This window comes from Papio anubis, chromosome 9, assembly GCF_008728515.1.
Source record: "Papio anubis isolate 15944 chromosome 9, Panubis1.0, whole genome shotgun sequence".
Classification (NCBI taxonomy): domain Eukaryota; kingdom Metazoa; phylum Chordata; class Mammalia; order Primates; family Cercopithecidae; genus Papio; species Papio anubis.
This window is the reverse complement of record NC_044984.1, coordinates 116,688,448-116,706,538: the sequence shown is the minus strand read 5'-3', so window position 1 is coordinate 116,706,538 and position 18,091 is coordinate 116,688,448. Positions and strand designations below refer to the sequence as shown.

The window sequence follows — 18,091 nt, the reverse complement described above, 5'->3', positions numbered from 1 at the left end:
GTGTCATCTTGAATGAGTCACTTTTGGAGCAGGGACAAATATGTGGCGTCAAGATATTTTGATTCTGTCCACAAGTAGCATTTCTCCTCCTCTTTGGATTTCCCTGCTCCCATCCTCCCAGCTCATACCAACCCTTTGTTTGGAAAGCTGTTATCTAAATCCTAAGCCGACTGACGCACCAAAATGGTTATGTGAAGTCCTGTGCAACTTCAGATGCTTTTTTCGTTGTTGTTGCTTGTTTTTTGTTTTGTTGTCATTGTTGTTGTTTTGAGACGGAGTCTTGCTCTTGTTGCCCAGGCTGGAGTGCAAAGGCACAATCTCGGCTCACTGCATCCTCCGCCTCCTGGGTTCAAGTGATTCTTCTGCCTCAGCCTCCTGAGTAGCTGGGATTACAGGTGCCCACTACCATGCCTGGCTAATTTTTGTATTTTAAGTAGAGACGGGGTTTTGCCATGTTGGCCAGGCTGTTCTTGAACTCCACCTCGTGATCTTTGCCCGCCTTGGCCTCCCATAGTGCTGGGATTACAGGTGGGAGCCACCACGCCCCGCCCAGATGCTTTTAAAAGTAATAGGCAGGTAAGACATTAAGGAAGGAAATCAAGGGGTAGGCGGTGGCCAAACTGAGGAGCCACTGTCAAGACTAGTCCTTCTCATTGTGGAGGTCAAGAATCAGCTTCTCAAAGGTGATGAACATTTGGAGGTAATGATATGGTAAATAACAACAGTTCACATAGAAGGAAGCACATTTATAGAACTGACAATCCTAAGAGAAGATGACTTAAGCTAAAAATATAAAAGCATTAAAAAATCATAGCTGTTAATCAAAATTAAGAGCTGAAGTAAGTGAGAGGATTTTAGGGAATGTGTGTAACTTGCAGCAGTGGAACCAGGGGGAACTGTGTCGTTCTGTAACAGATCCCTTGGTGTCTTCGTTACAGCCAGAATTCAGGGTTGGATGAACCATGTTTTCAGACACATTGTGATACTTTATTTTTCTTGTTTTGTTAATCTGGAATGTTCGGTGTTAAAAGGAAGATGGTAGTTGTAAAACTAGCAAGACACTTTCTAGGACTCCTGACAGGTGGCATGGGGCATGGCAAAAGGAGCTAGCTCCCTCTTCTGCCTGTAGGAGACAACTTCTCAGGGCCCAGAAAGCCAGCATGGCCCCAGGAGCCACCTTGAGGAATGGAGGCCCACATTAGCTGCCATCCTTGGTGGTGGCTCCGCACCTAGAGCTCCAGCCACCTGCCACAGCCTATGATCAGTCACATCCCCACTCATCCCAGTGACAGCTCTGGCTTTCCACCAAGGGCCAGGCCCTCCGCTGGCTGCATCCCCGTGGGCCAATGATGGAGCCAAATGGGTGTAAGTGCCCTTCAGTCCGACAACGTGACTTTTTCCTCTTCAGGTTCAAGTTCAGATGGGTTACTAAATTTTTTTCCAATCTACAAATAATTTTGATTCAAATAAATAATTTTTGTAATGAGGACTATGTAAATCTGGTAGTGACACTGAACAATATCATATCCTAAATCACTAATCTCTGGGAAAAGAAAAGGGTTTCTTTTCATTACGAAGAATAATCCTTGCTGATGTCATTGCTTTGCATTTTATTTCTTGTTTTTAATGAATCATATTTGAATAGCAAGTTCCGTGATAAGTGCTGAGAATCGTACACAACGTGAAAGAAAACTTTACTTCTCTGTAGCAATTTAGTTTGACATTTTGGCCAGGTGTACAGGATATGTCAGACTAAATGTAAGGAGGAGGTTTGCAGTTTGTAATAGACTTGTCATCTGTAATCTCTTCACCCAGGAGACTTTTTTTTTTTTTTGCAAGTGACTAATTTCATCTGTCTTTTCAGTACACACTTTCATGAATAATTTGTTCATTCATGTCATTGGAAAATGAAATAATTTCATCAAGCTTTTTTCTCTTGGTCTTTAAGTTGGACACACTTAAAGAAAACAACTTGAAAAATGTGGAAGAGCTGAACAAATCAAAAGAGCTCCTGACTGTGGAGAATCAAAAAATGGAAGAATTTAGGAAAGAAATGTAAGTTTCTCTCCTTTGAGAAAAAAATACGGAATTTATTTTAAATTGAAAACGTGAACACAATGCTAATTATTTTAAAAATATTTGAGAAGCACATAGACGTATGCCAACTCTATTGCATACCCTAGAAGTAACATCAGTAACCGCTGTTAAGTCAGAACCACAGCGGAGTTAAAGGATCGGAATGAAATGTGTACTGGCTGATGAGTTAAGCTGGGGATTCAGATGTGATTTTGGACTGGGTGTGGTGGCACGTGCCTGTTATCCCAACACTGGGAGGCTGAGATGGGTGGATCACTTGAGCCCAGGAGTTTGAGACCAGCCTGGACAACACAGCGAAACCCTGTTTCTACAAAAAATATAAAAATTAGTTGGATACGGTGGTGCATGCCTATTTGCCAATTACTCGGGAGGCTGAGGTGGGAGGATCGCTTGAGCCTGGCAGGTTGAGGCTGCAGTGAGCCGTAATCGTGCCACTGCACTCCAGCCTGGGTGACAGAGTGAGATCCTGTCTCAAAAAAAAGAAAAGAAGTGACTTGAAAGCCTTGAAAGTACAAGCAGAATGTTAACATTTGGTCTTGAACTTCTGACCTCAAGTGATCCTCCCGCCTTAGCCTCCCGAAGTGCTGGGATTACAGGCGTGAGCACTGCACCTGGCCAGCCAATCTTAACATTTGGAAATGTCAGACCCTTTATTAGCAAGTCCCTCAAAACTCTCTTTATAGTAAAAAAAAAAAAAAAAAAAAAAAAAAGAGTAATCAAACCATCTGGCATGCAAAGGAAATGACCAGCATTTTGGAAGACTTTAAAATTAAGATTTACACATCAGTTTGTTACATGGTTTCAGGCAGACAGACTGTTCATACTTCCTTTGTTGATGCTAACTCAGTTCTTACCTTTCAAGTTTGGCTAGTGTAGTTATTAGAGATTGGCATTTTCTGACATTTTAAAGGATGGTTACAGTGTAGATTTCATTTGATCTTCTGTTAACTACACTGTATCAACCGTATTAACCTAAAACGCTAAAGCTAATTCACCTGGTGAACATTTGAGTGTGTCTTTTTCTTTCATGGTAGGTACAGTTAAGGTAGGAAGCATAAGAAGGTAAGTATATATGGTCCCTGCCCTTCAAGGGTTTGTGTCTTTTATTTCCAATCCTAATACATAGATGAGATTCAAACAAAAACAAAAGCATCAGTTCCAAACTGCTGTTTTAAGTCACCATCCTCAATACTATTTGTTGATCGAGCTTGGATTAAGCTAGCACATGTATAGTTCTTCTGAGAGTTTTAAAATTTTCCTGGGAAGAATCTGATCTGAGCTGCTCCTGCGAGGAGATGTACAGCTTGTGATGTCAGCGATTTTCTTCCTCGGTCCTAGTTTAAATGGCGGGTCTCTAGATGATGGGATTATGTTTAAACATTGCCAACAATTTCACTTATGCAGATTTATAAATTTACAGTTATGATTATGGTCATCAGGGGAGGCTTCAATTTCCTTGGCCTGCCAACATCAAATGACACAAATAGAAGATGGGTCACCATGACAGGAAAAACAAAGTCATTTGTTGTAATGTGACAGTTCTATTCATTCAGGAAGCGGGGTGCAGGTACAGCTTAGGATTTCTTTTCTTGGTGACACGAGTCATTTTGCAAACCTGGAGGGCTTTGGGGCATCAAGTTGAATTCCTGCGATGTGTCCCACGGGCAGCTGGTAAGGGAGTGTGTGACCTGCCATGGGAGACTCCCTCTCCAGCCTCCACTGCCATAATCCCACCATCGAACTCCCTGGGTCCTACTAGGTGTTGGAGGGGCAGGGCCAAGTGGACCTGGCCAAGAGGGTTCGTGGGGTTTAGATAAAATTCCACTTTCCTGCAGTACTACTTACGAGTCCTTTGTTGTTTTTATTTGTTTGTTTGTTTGCTTCTCAGAGAGAGTCTCACTCTGTTCCCCAGACTGGAGTGTAGTGGTGTGATCTCTGCTCACCATGATGTCTGCCTCCTGGGTTCAAGCAATTTTCGTGCCTCAGCCTCCCAAGTAGCTGGGATTACAGGCGTGCGCCACCATGCCCGGCTAATTTTTTTGTACTTTTTTTTTTTTTTTTGAGATGGAGTCTCACCCTGTAGCCCAGTCTAGAGTGCAGTGGTGCAATCTCGGCTCACTGCAACCTCTGCCTCCCGGGTTCAAGCGATTCTCCTGCCTCAGCCTCCTGAGTAGCTGGGATTACAGGTGCCTGTCACCATGCCCATCTACTTTTCCTAATTTTAGTAGAAATGGTTTCATCCTATTGGCCAGGCTGTACTCGAACGCCTGACCTTGTAATCTGCCCACCTCAGCCTCCCAAAGTGCTGGAATTACAGCCGTGATTCACTGCGCTTGGCCATTTTTTTGTATTTTTAGTAGAGATGGGGTTTCACCATGTTGGCCAGGCTGGTCTTGAACTTCTGGCCTCAAATGATCTGCCCACCTTGACCTCCCAAAGTGCTGGGATTACAGGCGGGAGCCACTGTGCCCGGCTCTTAGGAGTCTTTTGTTGTGGTCATTACTAGTATTCCAGTGAGATCACCCTTTAATGTTCAGAGTCCTCACTGAATCCTGTCATGTCACCTACCCTCAGTGTGGCGCTGATTTCACCTTTATGAAGACAAATAGTTTTTTGGTGTTGTTGTTTTTGTGTTTGTTTTTTTGAAATGAAGTTTTGCTCTTGTTGTCCAGGATGGAGTGCAGTGGCATGATCTTGGCTCACCGTAACTTCCGCCTCCTGGGTTCAAGTGATTCTCCTGCCTCCATAGCTGGAATTACAGGCACGCACCACCATGCCCAGCTAATTTTGTATTTTTAGTAGAGACGGGGTTTCTCCATGTTGATCAGGCTGGTCTTGAACTACCAACCTCAGGTGATCCGCCCTCCTCGGCCTCCCAAAGTGCTGGGATTACAAGCATGAGCCACCGTGCCTGGCCGGGTGACATAAGTTGTTTTTGTGACCTCCTCCTTCGAATTATTCCATTGGCTAATAAAAGCTTAGCTGAGATCGTGGCTCCAGCTGCTGTCATGCTAGCCCCAGCCTGTGCTGAGCTGTTCCTGGTGCTGCACTCCCCAGACCTCTGATCCCTGAACACATTCGGGTAGGGAAGAACCGGATCCCAGGGCAGAAAGAGCCTGGGCTGCTTTGGATTTTCTACCTTTTTTCTGCCCCAACAGACCTGAGGGAATCACATCTTCCTGTTAGTGACTTGGCACAATATGCCTGGGACTGTTAACGGGAGGGAGGAACGGTGGGAGACACGCTGGTAGCGTTCCATGGAAGCCAGCGCAGGAGGTGTGGGGAGTAGGTTGAAAAAACCCCTGCCCCTGATGACCAGTGGCCCCCTGGTCTGGTTTCCAGGGCCTTCTGCTGTAAGAGGACTGTGTAATGGAAACAGTGCTTCTCAAAACAAAGCAGTCACTTGGCTCCTCCTTAGTCTTATTCCTCAGAGCTCAAAGCTGGAGAATGAGCAGCCACTTACTTCTTCCGTGGTTTAATGTGTGTGGGGTTTTGCGTGTCCTCTGGAGCTTTTTTGGTGTTTCTCTTCACCTAATAGGACTGTGGTTACTGGAGAAAAAGGGGACCAATATAGACACAGGGTTTCTTTTTTTTTTTCTTTTTTTGAGACAGGGTCTCACTCTGTTGCCCAAACTAGAGGACAGTGGCAGCAGTCTCAGCTCACTGCAGCCTCCACCTCGCGGGTTCAATTCATCATGCCACTTCAGCCTCCCAAGTAGCTGGGATCACAGGCATGCACCACACCCAGCTAATTTTTGTATTTTTAGTAGCGATGGGGCTTTGCCATGTTGGCCAGGCTGGTCTCGAACTCCTGGCCTCAAGTGATCCGCCTGCCTCAGCCTCCCAAAGTGCTGGGATTACAGGCTTGAGCCACTGCGCTCAACCACCACAGGGGTTCTAATACAAACCACTCCCTCTAGAATATCACCCTTGCCCCTGGAAACCAGCACTTGTAACTGAATGTTCTTTTCCTGTGTGCCACTTACAAGTCTGCTTTTAGGAAAGCTCTTGCTTGATTTTGGTTAGCCAGCTCCTATTTTCAGTTGTAAATCAACAATGAAACAGTTTCTTGTGTATAATTTTGGATCTTAGGGAAAAAAGGGTATAAGCAATCTAATTTTTGTCTTTACTCACCTAGCACAGTAGTAAATGTACAATACATTTAGCATGATAATAGATTTATGATGGATTCATAAGTAAAATGTTTGCATGTCAATATTAACAATGTTTGTCTTTAGTTTTAAACCTAGTCTTTTCTGCGTCAAGATATCTTGTCATGTAGAAAGAAAAGTAGCTTCTTTAAAAACCAGTAGAAATATTTTTGTAGCTATTTTGAGAATCATTCCTTGAGTATTTCCAGAATTTGGGTTATTGGAGCCTCTTTCCTCTATGAAATGGATTCACCCGCTACCCACTAAAGAAAAAACGAAGTGCTCTAGGTCTGAATCACGACTGAAGTCATCTGCCAACTGCAGCTCCTGTTCTTGTGGTTTTGCTGCGTACTGGCTTTATGATTTGGGGCAAATCTGTTTACTTCCCGGAGCTTCAATCTTCTCATTAAAACATAAATAACATTAACTTCCTTGGGCTTTGAGGATTAAATGAGAAAATGGAAGCATTTTGTAAATTTTAAAACAATAATTTTGGCCGGGCGTGGTGGCTCACACTTGTAATCCCAGCACTTTGGGAGGCCAAGGTGGGTGGATCATGAGGTCAAGAGATCCAGACCATCCTGGCCAACATGATGAAACCTCGTCTCTACTAAAAATACAAAAATTGACTGGGCACGGTGGCACATGCCTGTAGTCCCAGTTACTCAGGAGGCTGAGGCAGGAGAATGGCGTGAACCCGGGAGGCAGAGCTTGCAGTGAGCTGAGATCGCGCCACTGCACTCCAGCCTGGTGACAGAGCAAGACTCCGTCTCAAAACAACAATAACAAAAAAAAACCCAATAATTTTGTTTTTATAGGTCAATTCTTTAGGACACTTTGGCCACTTTTAGATTACTTCCTTGATGCATTGTTATAATTTTCCTTCCTGTAGGCTTGAGAGAGGAAGGAACAGGAGTATAAGCGTAGCACTTTGACAGGCCACACACATGCAGACACCATGTAGCCACTCATGAAGGCAGTGACCACCTGGGAAATACATTTGGCTTATGGTGATTTTACCATAAGGAAATCTGATTTGTCAAAGATTGATGGACTTTGGACAGATGAACTTTCGCTGTGATGTGTGTGTATGTGTATGTACATACATATATACATATATAGAGAGATTCATATATATGAGTCTCTTTTGTGAGTGACTAGCTGAGGCTAAAATTCCTTCTCAGTTTATCTTCAATTGCTAAATAAACATCTCTGTAAAAAGCCTAATTTAGTGTGCTAAGAGAATTTTTGTGTAGATTTATTTCCCTAAGTCTTCCTGAGGTCATCCCAGTGTGCATATTATAGGTGGATGGAGAAATAAAAATTGAGAAAATCGAATGTGCCGAGAACTGCCACCCATTAGACAATTGAAGTTAAAAATAGATGCGTTCATGCATCAGCAGATGGATTCATACCCAGATGACTTGATTGAGAATTCAGCCATGTATGACAGCTTGCTAAACGGAGTTTAACCAACACAGATGTACTTAAAATTCACAATTCCATCAAAACCCTCTATAACATAAAACTAAGATTTAGTGCTCAAATATTGTGCATATTCATGTATAAAGGATAATGTTTAGGATCTATGTTTTGGATTATTTTAAGAACAAGAAGATGTTTAATAAATATACCTATCCGGTTCATTTTTTTAATGCTGATATTCATGGTATAAGTTAGTAGTCTGTATTATATTTTTATTTGCTTCTTTCAATTATAAATTAGCATTGTGGAAAGACTACTATCAAAATAAAACACCTGTTATGTAATTAGGAAACTGTATTTCCTTTGGGCATTCCGCCTCTAGTTGTCCTAAAAATATACTCAGATTTACATCAGCACTTGACTCTGACAGATACACTGGTAAATGGGACCATTGGATTTGTATTTCTTCCAGAAAAAAAAAATAAATTATAGATCTGTGCAGTTAGAGTGCCTTGGCAGCAAATTAAATCACTTTATCAACGAAGTGGGTTTTAGTAAAATCATCTAACGGAAATATTCCTAAAGATAGGAGGGCTGTACTGACTATCTCATTTGTCATTTATTTTATAGCAAAATTCCTTTTTTATGGGGTAAGTGGGTGGTGGGAGGGTGGCCATAGGGTTTATTAGGTTCTGAAAAATGTAATAATTGTGGGTGGCAGTCCTCCTTTTGGGAGGTTGTGGCCATTTAGCCCCTTCTGCATGTAGATAATACTGTCTGCTGTTATTATAGATCCTATCAGGCACGTGACCCAGATATATTTTCTTCAGTGCTGTGAAGCTGGTTGTCTCCCACAGTTTCCTTGCCTGTCTTGTTTCTATGGTAACCCTGCACTCACTGTCCTTGCAGAGAAACCCTAAAGCAGGCAGCAGCTCAGAAGTCCCAGCAGCTTTCAGCATTGCAAGAAGAGAACGTTAAACTTGCTGAGGAGCTGGGGAGAAGCCGGGACGAAGTCACAAGTCATCAAAAGGTCAGTGTCCTTTGGCGAGGGGTTCCAGCTCTGCCATGCTGGGTGCTGCTGCTGTTGGCAGCATGCTCAGAGGCTACTCGGAGGTCTGCTCAGTGTGGTGGGGTCATTCCAAACGGAATTCCAAGTTACCTGTGCTATGTGTCTCCTTGTTTTCAAACGTGCTGCTGTAGGATTTAGGGTAGGAGAGATTTGAGAGGTCCTTTAAAAAACACACAAAACACTGGAACTTGCAAGCAAGTAGAAAATACGATCTTTATTAGACAATCTTGTAGCTCAACATTTAAATGGAAGGGGACAGTATCTTCTCCCTACTACTACTTGGATTACAAAATTATTTTTCCCTTAAGATTTTTTTTCACTTTCATCAAAATTGATTTTGAAGAAACAGATTCCAAGAATATAGATTTGGTATGAGTGTTGGCAGCTGATTTTAAATAGAACTCTGCTTTTGTTTAAATTAAAAAGCATGCTTAAGCCTTTTCTAATGGAACTGTGCATACATGTGCACTTGTGTGCATTGGTAAATATAGAATATATGTTACAACTGGCATGAACTATAAGCAAACCACAACCTATTTTCTTCTATATTTAAATTTCAGAGGTTTCTTATAGAGAAGTTGATTAAACATGGCAACAAAACTGATTTTAAAGGAAGCTGTATTCTGCCTTTTATTTTTCTCTAACAGTTGAATCAAAGTGCTGAATTGTAAGTCACATCTGACTTCGGAGCAGCAGCTTAAAATTACATTTTTAGGAGACTTTTGCTGTGTAGTCATTCATTGTTGCTTTATACTCCAAGGGGAAAATTTTTTTTCCCCCATTATATGTTCCAAACATTAATTCTTACTTGGGATTAGGATTAGTTTGGGGTAATTGTACTGAGTACCCATTGACATGGTGCAATTCGTGGTGAAAGCACTTTTTGGAGAGTTAATCTTAGACTTTAAAATCTTCATTGTTGCTCTCCACAATTTTCTTGTTTTGTGAAGGAAATGCCACGTCTCTCCAGACTCCAAGATGATGATGATGCTGTTGTTGATAGTAGCTAACAGTTTTGGGCTCTTGCTATGTGACAGGCACAAATAAGTGCTAGCTATCATCGCAGTCCCTGCCACAATTCTAAGCAATAGCACTATTATTATCCCTATTTGTAAAAAGGGAAACGGAAGCACAAAGATGATAGTAATTCGTTCAGCAGCATTTGGCGACTAGTGTCAAGAGATGTCATCTTCTGATGGGGGCCAAGGAAAGAATCAGTGTGTTGACTTAACTAGGGTCACTGCACTCTCCTTTGATGAGTTTGTGAGAAACTGGAGTTCATGAAGCATGGAAGCCCATTAACCAGCAGGGGTTCTTTTTTCCTGGCACAAGCTAAAACACCTACAGCATTTGGCATCTCCAGCATCAGTGTGTCCACAGGGACTTGGAAGGAGAAGGATGTTGGCTAAGTGCTGAGTCTATTGCCATCTCTTATCGTTTCATTGAACACCTCTGGTAGAGAGAGTGGGTTCCATAAATAGGAGGAACACACAGAGATCATCCTCTTATCTTAATGCTGTGGCCCTTGACTGGACTGATGATTACAGTTCTTGTCTCTGTCACTCAGAACCAGAAGGAATTCAGGAGACATCATGCTTCCTTGTTTAGAATTTCCCACAGTTTCTTTGCCTGTCTTGGGCTCCTCTCCATCCTAGCAGCTCTGTTCTCTTTTGCAGTAAAGATTTCAATTAGCTTCCTACTGAAAAGGTTTTGTGACTAAAAAATGTAAAAATCAGGTACTTTGCAGAGTGTTAGAAAATAATGCCTACAGGAACGGCCAACAAGTGACTTCCTTTTGAAGAATGGGATGGATTCTTATGCCAGTGGTAGTTTCCTGTATGTAACTCAGAAGGAGAAATAATGTATGTGTGAACTAAAATGTGATAGGCTTTCATGATGGAGATTGTGAAAAATATTGATTACCAAGAAAGATTACAGATCATTCTTTCCATGGTATATATATTTCAAAAGAGTGGAGTGAGCCACCCGTTTAAAGTAACTTAGAAGCAACCTTAGTTTAATGAAGACCGATTAATTCATTGGGCTCTGTTACTCTCTTATTGTATCATCTCCAAGAATTCTATAAAATTTCACTTAGTTGCTTTCTATAGTTAAGTCAAACTATTGATCAACTGTGTTAGAAATGTATTACAGAGCTACAGTATTTGGCAGAAATGCTATTGAAAAAAAATAATTTTAGTTGTAGTACTACAGAAAAATTTGCTTTTTCATTCTAAAATCGAGACAGCGGAGACTAGATTGACTTGGGAAAGGTAAATACTGACCCACCACCTAGGTTCTTTCCTGATTCCTTTATTTAGAAGCATCATAATTTGTTGAACTGAGCCGATTGCTTTACCATTATTTCATGGAATCCTCACAACCTACCTCAGAGATAGTAGCATTATTTTTAGACAGGAAACAGGCTCAAAAGTGAACTAACGGCTGGGCGTGGTGGTTCACGCCTGTAATCTCAGCATTGTGGGAGGCTGAGGCGGGTGGATCATGAGGTCAGGAGTCGGGACCAGCCTGGCCAAGATGGTGAAACCCTATCTCTACTAAAAATACAAAAATTTAACCAGGCATGGTGGCGGGCGCCTGTAATCCCAGCTGCTCGGGATATTGAGGCAGATAATTGCTTGAATCCAGCCTGGGCGACAGAGTGAGACTCCATCTCCAAAAAAAAAAAAAAAAAGTGAACTAACTTACCAAGGACACACAGATAGGCAGTGGAGGAGCCGAGATTCGAAATCATGTCTGCCTAACTTGAAAGCCTGTTCGTCCAGCTGCTGTTCTATTGTGAGAATAAAACTTTTTTCTGCTTACTTCATGATTATTGTTGTTGAAGGTTTTAAAAAGCTGTGAGCTAGAAATGGGGTAGGTGGGGTCAAACAGTGCTCTAAAAATGGACTCTGAACCCTACTGGTACTTTTTTTTTTCTACCTCAAATGTTTATTTTGCTTAGAAAACCAGTGCGTCCCAGAATCTTGCCATTCACAGGTCTGCTTTTGCATCTTTTCTTTTTTTTTTTCCGAGACGGAGGCTCGCTCTGTCGCCGGGGCTGGAGTGCAGTGGCTGGATCTCGGCTCACTGCAAGCTCCGCCTCCCGGGTTTACGTCATTCTCCTGGCTCAGCCTCCCGAGTAGCTGGGACTACAGGCGCCCACCACCTGGCCCGGCTAGCCTTTTGTATTTTTCAGTAGAGAAGGGGTTTCACCGTGTTAGCCAGGATGGTCTCGGTCTCCTGACCTCGTGATCCACCCGTCTCGGCCTCCCAAAGTGCTGGGATTACAGGCTTGAGCCACCCGTGCCTGGCCGCTTTTGCATCTTTTCTTGTCTCCTTTCCCACCTGGTGAGCGTGTCCTCATTGTTAAAGGCACATCTTGAAGGTCATCGCTTCTGATCTTAAGCAGAGCAAGCTGCTGCCCCTCTGTGGTTAGATGTGGGCTCTGCAGTGCCCTGACCCTTAGAACCCAGCATTGTGGTCAGCATTGTGTGCTTCTGCTTCTCCTGCTTCTCCCACAGACTGTGAGAAAGTAGGAATCGTATAGTACGACCTGTAGGTTTGAATGAATGCATGGGTGTTTGGTGAGTAACTTGTTTTTAGCTAGGGCCCAGTTTCTGTTTTACAGAAGAAGACAGACTTTGTGACTGCTCTTTCCACTTTTTTAGATGATTCCTTTTACCTCCAGTTTCATAGCTGTATTAGTCAGAGTTCTCCAGAGAGACAGAACTAATAGGATAGATATATATGAAGGGGAGTTGATTAAGGACTATTAACTCACACAATCACAAGGTCCCACAAGAGGCCATCTGCAAGCTGAGGACCAAGGAAGCCCAAAGCTGAAGAACTTGAAGTCCAGTGTTCTAGGGTAGGAAGCTCCAGCAGGGGAGAAAAATGTAGGCTGGGAGGCTAAGTCAGTCTAGTCCTTTCACATTCTGCCTGCTTTTTTTTTTTTTTTTTTTTTTTTAAGATGGAGTCTCACTTTGTAGTCCAAGCTGGAGAGCAGTGGCTCAATCTTGGCTCACTGCAACCTCTGCCCCCTGCGCTCAAGCGATTTTCATGCCTTAGCCTCCCTAGTAGCGCCTCCCTAGTAGCTGGGACTACAGACGCATGCCACCAGGCCTGGTTAATTTTTTGTATTTTAGTAGAGACTGGGTTTCATCATGTTGCCCAGGGTGATCTCGAACTCCTGAGCTCAGGCAATCTGCCCGCCTCAGCCTCCCAAAGTGCTGGGATTACAGGCATGAGCCACTGCTCCCAGCCATCTGACTGCTTTTTATTCTGGTCAAGCTGGCAGCTGATTAGATTGTACCCACCTAGATTAAGGGTGGGCCTGCCTTTCTCAGCCCACTGACTCAAACGTTCAATCTCCTTTGGCAACACCCTCACAGACATGCCCAGGATCAATACTTTTTATCCTCAATCCAATCGAGTTGACACTCAGTATTAACCATCGCAATAGCTTTTGTTGTAGAGTTGTGGTCGCCAAAAGCCTGATCACCAACTTAGTGGGGCATTTGCTCTCTGCGTGGCTGATAGAAGCATACAGTGTAAATGCAGGCAGGGTCGTATGGTTTAAGAGTAATGGAAACCATACAGAGCATTCGTTTCTTTTTTTAAGAGACAGTCTTATTTTGTCACCTGGGCTGGAGAGCAGTGGTGCTATTGTAGCTCACTGCAGCCTCAATCTCCTGGGCTCGAGGGATCCTTCAGCCTCAGACTTCCCAGTAGCTGGGACCACAGGTATAGTCTAGCCTCTATTTTCTTTTCATAGGGAATTCTAAAAATAATGTTAGTTCTTCTATAGAAATAGTCACCTTAGGTAGTCACTTTTGATATGTCTGATTTATCATTTCCAAACCTCACATGTGTTCCACCTTGTAAAGATAGCAAATACAGTGAGCTGTCACTATGGGAACAGAGCTGATTCTCCCCCTGGCTATTTGTAGAATGAGGTTACAGTTTGCTTATGGAAACCGGACAGGGATTAAATGACTCAATACCTGTTTTTCATGAACAGTTTTTCCTGACAGAGGTTACAGCAGATGTGTTATACAAAAAAATTGAGGTTAGCATCTAAATTGATCATGAAGTCACCTGCCATTTAATAAATGAGCCTCAATTCCCAGACATGAATGCTTAGAAAGGGAAAGCTATTTTTAGCTTATTGTGTATTAGTTTGGAAAAATGGTGGTTATCAGCCATCATAATTTTAATCTGGGCTCAGGGACTTCTGGGCAACTAGGGCTGATTGAAGCTGGATCACAGACTCTCTCTCCCTTCAGTACCCAATGCTATGAACACAGTTTTTCTGTATTAAAATATGTGTCCAGTAGAAGCCAACAGAGCCAGTCAACTTCATGCTGTAAACTTTTAAATTGGCACTCAAGTCTGGGCGCGGAGGCTCACGCCTGTAATCCCAGCCCTTTCGGAGGCTGAGGCAGGCAGATCACCTGAGGTCAGGAGTTTGAGACCAGCTGAGAAACAATGGTGAAGCCCCATCTCTGATAAAACAACACAAAAATGAACCGGGTACAGTGGCGGGCGCCTGTAGTTCTGGCTACTCGGGAGACTGAGGCAGGAGAATCACTTGAACCCAGGAGGCAGAGGTTGCAGTGAGCCGAGATCGCACCACTGGACTCCAGCCTGGGCGACAGAGTAAGACTCCGTCTCAAAAAATAAAAAGTAAATTGACAACCAAGAAAGGAAACAAAATTGTGGTTTGACTCTGACACTTTGTCCCCAGTGTTAAGTGGAAAGGATGGTGAACAGCAAAATCCTAAAAATTTTTACTCAAATTCTCCCCATCCCTGTGCCCAGTCTAGTTTGGAAAAAATTAGACTGAAGAGGTGAGTAGACAGCCTGGGAAAAGTAAAGGAAAAGTTTCTGAGGCTCGATGCCCCTTTGCACCACCGCAGGATTTTACCAACAGTGGGAAAAACTGCCAGTGGTCATTTTCTGTAGCTAGTCCAGCCAACAAACTGCGGCTGACAGGCACAAGGCACTGTGGGTATTTTTCCCAAGTGATAATAAGTCCGCAGTAGGCAGTCTGGGGTGGGTACCCCCTCAGGAACGTCTGCACGGAGCTGGCTCTTCCTCCTGCTTGCTGCTCTGCTAGGTGTGTAGTTCTTGTCCGTCTGATCCCCGGTCGGCTATTGTACCTGAAGCATCGCGGAGCTTTCTGGAAGGAAGCAGGGGGAGGACAAGGCAGGGAAACGCAAGGGGCTTCTCACATGGGCTCCGTCTTCTAATTTGGGGAAGAAAGTTCACATTTCTGTGATTATATCACGTAACCACCTCCAATCACAGGAGAGGCTGGGTTCCAGTCTCTAGGAAGGGAAGGTAGCAGAAGCAGTAGGAGCACTGTGGAAACAGCCCACTGGGGATACGTGCCCCAAGGCTGAGGATGTTCTCCTGTGGGAATGGGATTACCTGTGTTCAGGTAGAGTGAGTGATGTGCACAGAACACTGAAGAAAAAATCTCAGGAAAGAGATCGCCAGCAAAGTCTATTGTAGCCTCAACTATCCCAACCTTGACTCTATCCAGAAGCCTCTGGCTACAGAAATGTGTCAGTTGTAGTGCTTACCTTTTAGCTGTAGAGGGGTTAAAGATAAAGGCCTCAGATAAGGTAGAAAGGGTGTTGGGGGAAACTCTCAGTATATGTGAGCAAAGGCAAGGTCTAGGTAGAGCCATCCAGAATAAGATGAAGAAGTGTATACATTCTGCACCCTAAGAGGGAACGGGAAAGAAGGGAACATCGAGAGCCAGAGAGACACAGGAATTCAGGCCAAGAGAAGCTGTCACCCAGGGAAAATAGTGCCTTGTGTTATGTAAAACTCAAGTTATTTGAATAAAACAACTGTTCAAAGAGAAGATGATAAAATGACACAAGTTTAACAGGGAGATTGAAGAATTAAGGAAACAAATTGAAGACCAAACCACACCAGATCAAGACTACTAAATACATCATAAACAGCAGCCTTATAAACGCTTCTTGAAATATAAAGGAAAGGGCCGGGTGCAGTGGCTGACACCTGTAATCCCAGCAATTTGGGAGGCCAAGGCAGGAGACTGTTTGAGCCCAGGAGTTCAAGACCAGCCTGGGCAACATAGCAAGACTCTGTCTCAAAAATGTATCAATATTTAGGTGGCTCAAGCCTGTAATTCAAGCAATTTGTGAAGCCGAGGTGGGCGGATCACTTGAGGTCAGGAGTTTGAAAGCAGCCTGGCTAACATGGTGAAAACCGTGTCTCTAAAAAATCAAAAAGTTAGCCAGGTGTGGTGGTGGGCGCCTGTAATCCCAGCTACTTGGATACTGAAATAGCTTGAACCCGGGAGGCGGAGGTTGCAGTGAGCTGAGACCACACCACTGTGTTCTAGCCTGGGGGACAGAGCAAGACTCCGTCTCAAAAAATATGTGTGTGTATGTGTGTGTTTAAAGTATTAGGAGATATAATAAGGAAATTTCCCCAGGTAAAAGAGGAACTGAATCCACAAACAGAAAAGAGAGTGGGTTGTATGGAAACCCAGTAAGGGGACCCACTGGGAAAAATTGGTCCACAATAATAGATACCCCTCAAAAATACCCTGGTGATTATTGAAATTCAACAATATAAAAATAATTCTAGGCTGGGTGGGGTGGCTCACGCCTGTAATCCCAGCACTTTGGGAGACCAAGGCAGGCAGATCACCTGAGATCAGGAGTTCAAGACCAGCCTCACCAACATGAAGAAACCCCATCTCTACTAAAAATACAAAAAAAAAAAAAAAAAAAAAAAGCCAAGTGTGGTGGCTCATGCCTGTAATCCCAGCTACTTGGGAGGCTGAGGCAGGAGAATTGCCTGAACCCAGGAGGTGGAGGTTGTGGTGAGCTGAGATCACGCTATTACACTTCAGCCTGGGCAACAAGAGCAAAACTGTCTTAAAAAAAAAAAAAAAAATTCTAAGTGCCCAGGCAGAAAAATCAAATTTCTTATAAAAACTTGAAAAACCAACCCAACTGCAGATACATTCAATGCAAGAAAGCTCTGCTGCACTGCATCCGGAGTTCTGAGGGACAGGAAGTATGGCCAAGAGCATCATCTCCAGACAATGACTATTCAGGTGAGATGGCAGGCACATGTTTTCAGACATGAAAGGACTTAAAAGCTGTGGTGTTTGTGAGTCCTTCTGAAAAGGAGCCACTTGATGATAAATTTGAGCCAAGCAAGACATGAATCAAAGTAAAGGCCTTAGCGAAAGAGAAGCGGACACAAGGACTGCTCGTGAGCATTAAATCCAAGTAAACAAAGAGCTAAGCACACAGCTGTGGGGTTTATGGGCACACACTAATGTTGTGGGGTTCTTTGTTATTTTGAGACAGAGTCTCATTCTGTCACCCAGGCTGGAGTGCAGTGCTGCAGTCTCGGCTCACTGCAACCTCTGCCTCCTGGGTTCAAGCAATTCTCCTGCCTCAGCCTCCAGAGTACCTGGAAATGCAGGTGCGCGCCACCACATCCAGCTAATTTTTGTATTTTTAGTAGAGATGGGGTTTCGCCGTATTGGCCAGGCTTGTCTCAAACTCCTGACCTCAAGTGATGCACTCGCCTCGGCCTCCCAAAGCACTGGGATTATAGGCATGAGCCACTGCGCCCGACCCAGACTAATGTTTTTAACATTTTATTTGGAGATTATTTCAAACTTTGTGAATAGTTATAAGAATAGAACAAATGATGCTCATATATTCTATTATTTTTACATAAGCATAGTGCAGTCATCAAATTCAGGAAGTTTAACCTCGATACAACACTATTACCTAATGTACAGACCCTGTTCCTGTTCAGGCAGTTGTCCCAGTAATGTCCTTTACAGCATTATTTTTTAAATTCAGGATCCAGTCCAAGATCATGCATTCTTTTCACTGAGTTGTCGCGTCTCTTTAGTCATCTTTAATCTGGAACGATTCCTCTGTTTTTGTCTTCCATGACATTGACATTTTTTATGAGAACAGGCCAGTTAAGCTGCATAAAGTCTCTCATTTTGAGTTTGTCTGATGCTTCTTCCTGATGATATTCAGGTTATGCATTTTTAGTGGAAAGACTATATAAGTGATACTGTGTCCTGCCAGGAGGCATGTGATGTTTCTTTGTCCCATTATTGGTGATGTTAATTTTGATCACTTGGTGAATGCAAGTTTAAAACATTTGCAAGGTAAAAAGAAAAAGGAAAAACAGTAGAAAAAAATAGAGAATGTGACTAACAAAATTCGAGGGGTACGACTGAAAGAAGTGTACAAATTTCCTCATCTTTTATATCACAGAAATGTTCAGTATGGCTTAAAATTAAAATTAAGGTCGGGCAGCTACT

The 18,091-nt window shown here is 43.2% G+C and overlaps 1 protein-coding gene across 15 annotated transcripts in view; it reads left to right on the top strand.

The window, feature by feature from the left end:
- The window catches only part of CLIP1 (CAP-Gly domain containing linker protein 1), a 152,605-nt gene that overhangs the window by 105,464 nt on the left and 29,050 nt on the right, over nucleotides 1-18,091 (top strand). For all 15 annotated transcript variants that reach the window (XM_009181909.3, XM_009181908.3, XM_009181905.3 and 12 more), the window contains 2 exons: nucleotides 1,949-2,055; nucleotides 8,583-8,703. In XM_009181909.3, the coding sequence (XP_009180173.2) occupies nucleotides 1,949-2,055; nucleotides 8,583-8,703 (228 nt within the window). The remainder of the gene's footprint in view (nucleotides 1-1,948; nucleotides 2,056-8,582; nucleotides 8,704-18,091) is intronic.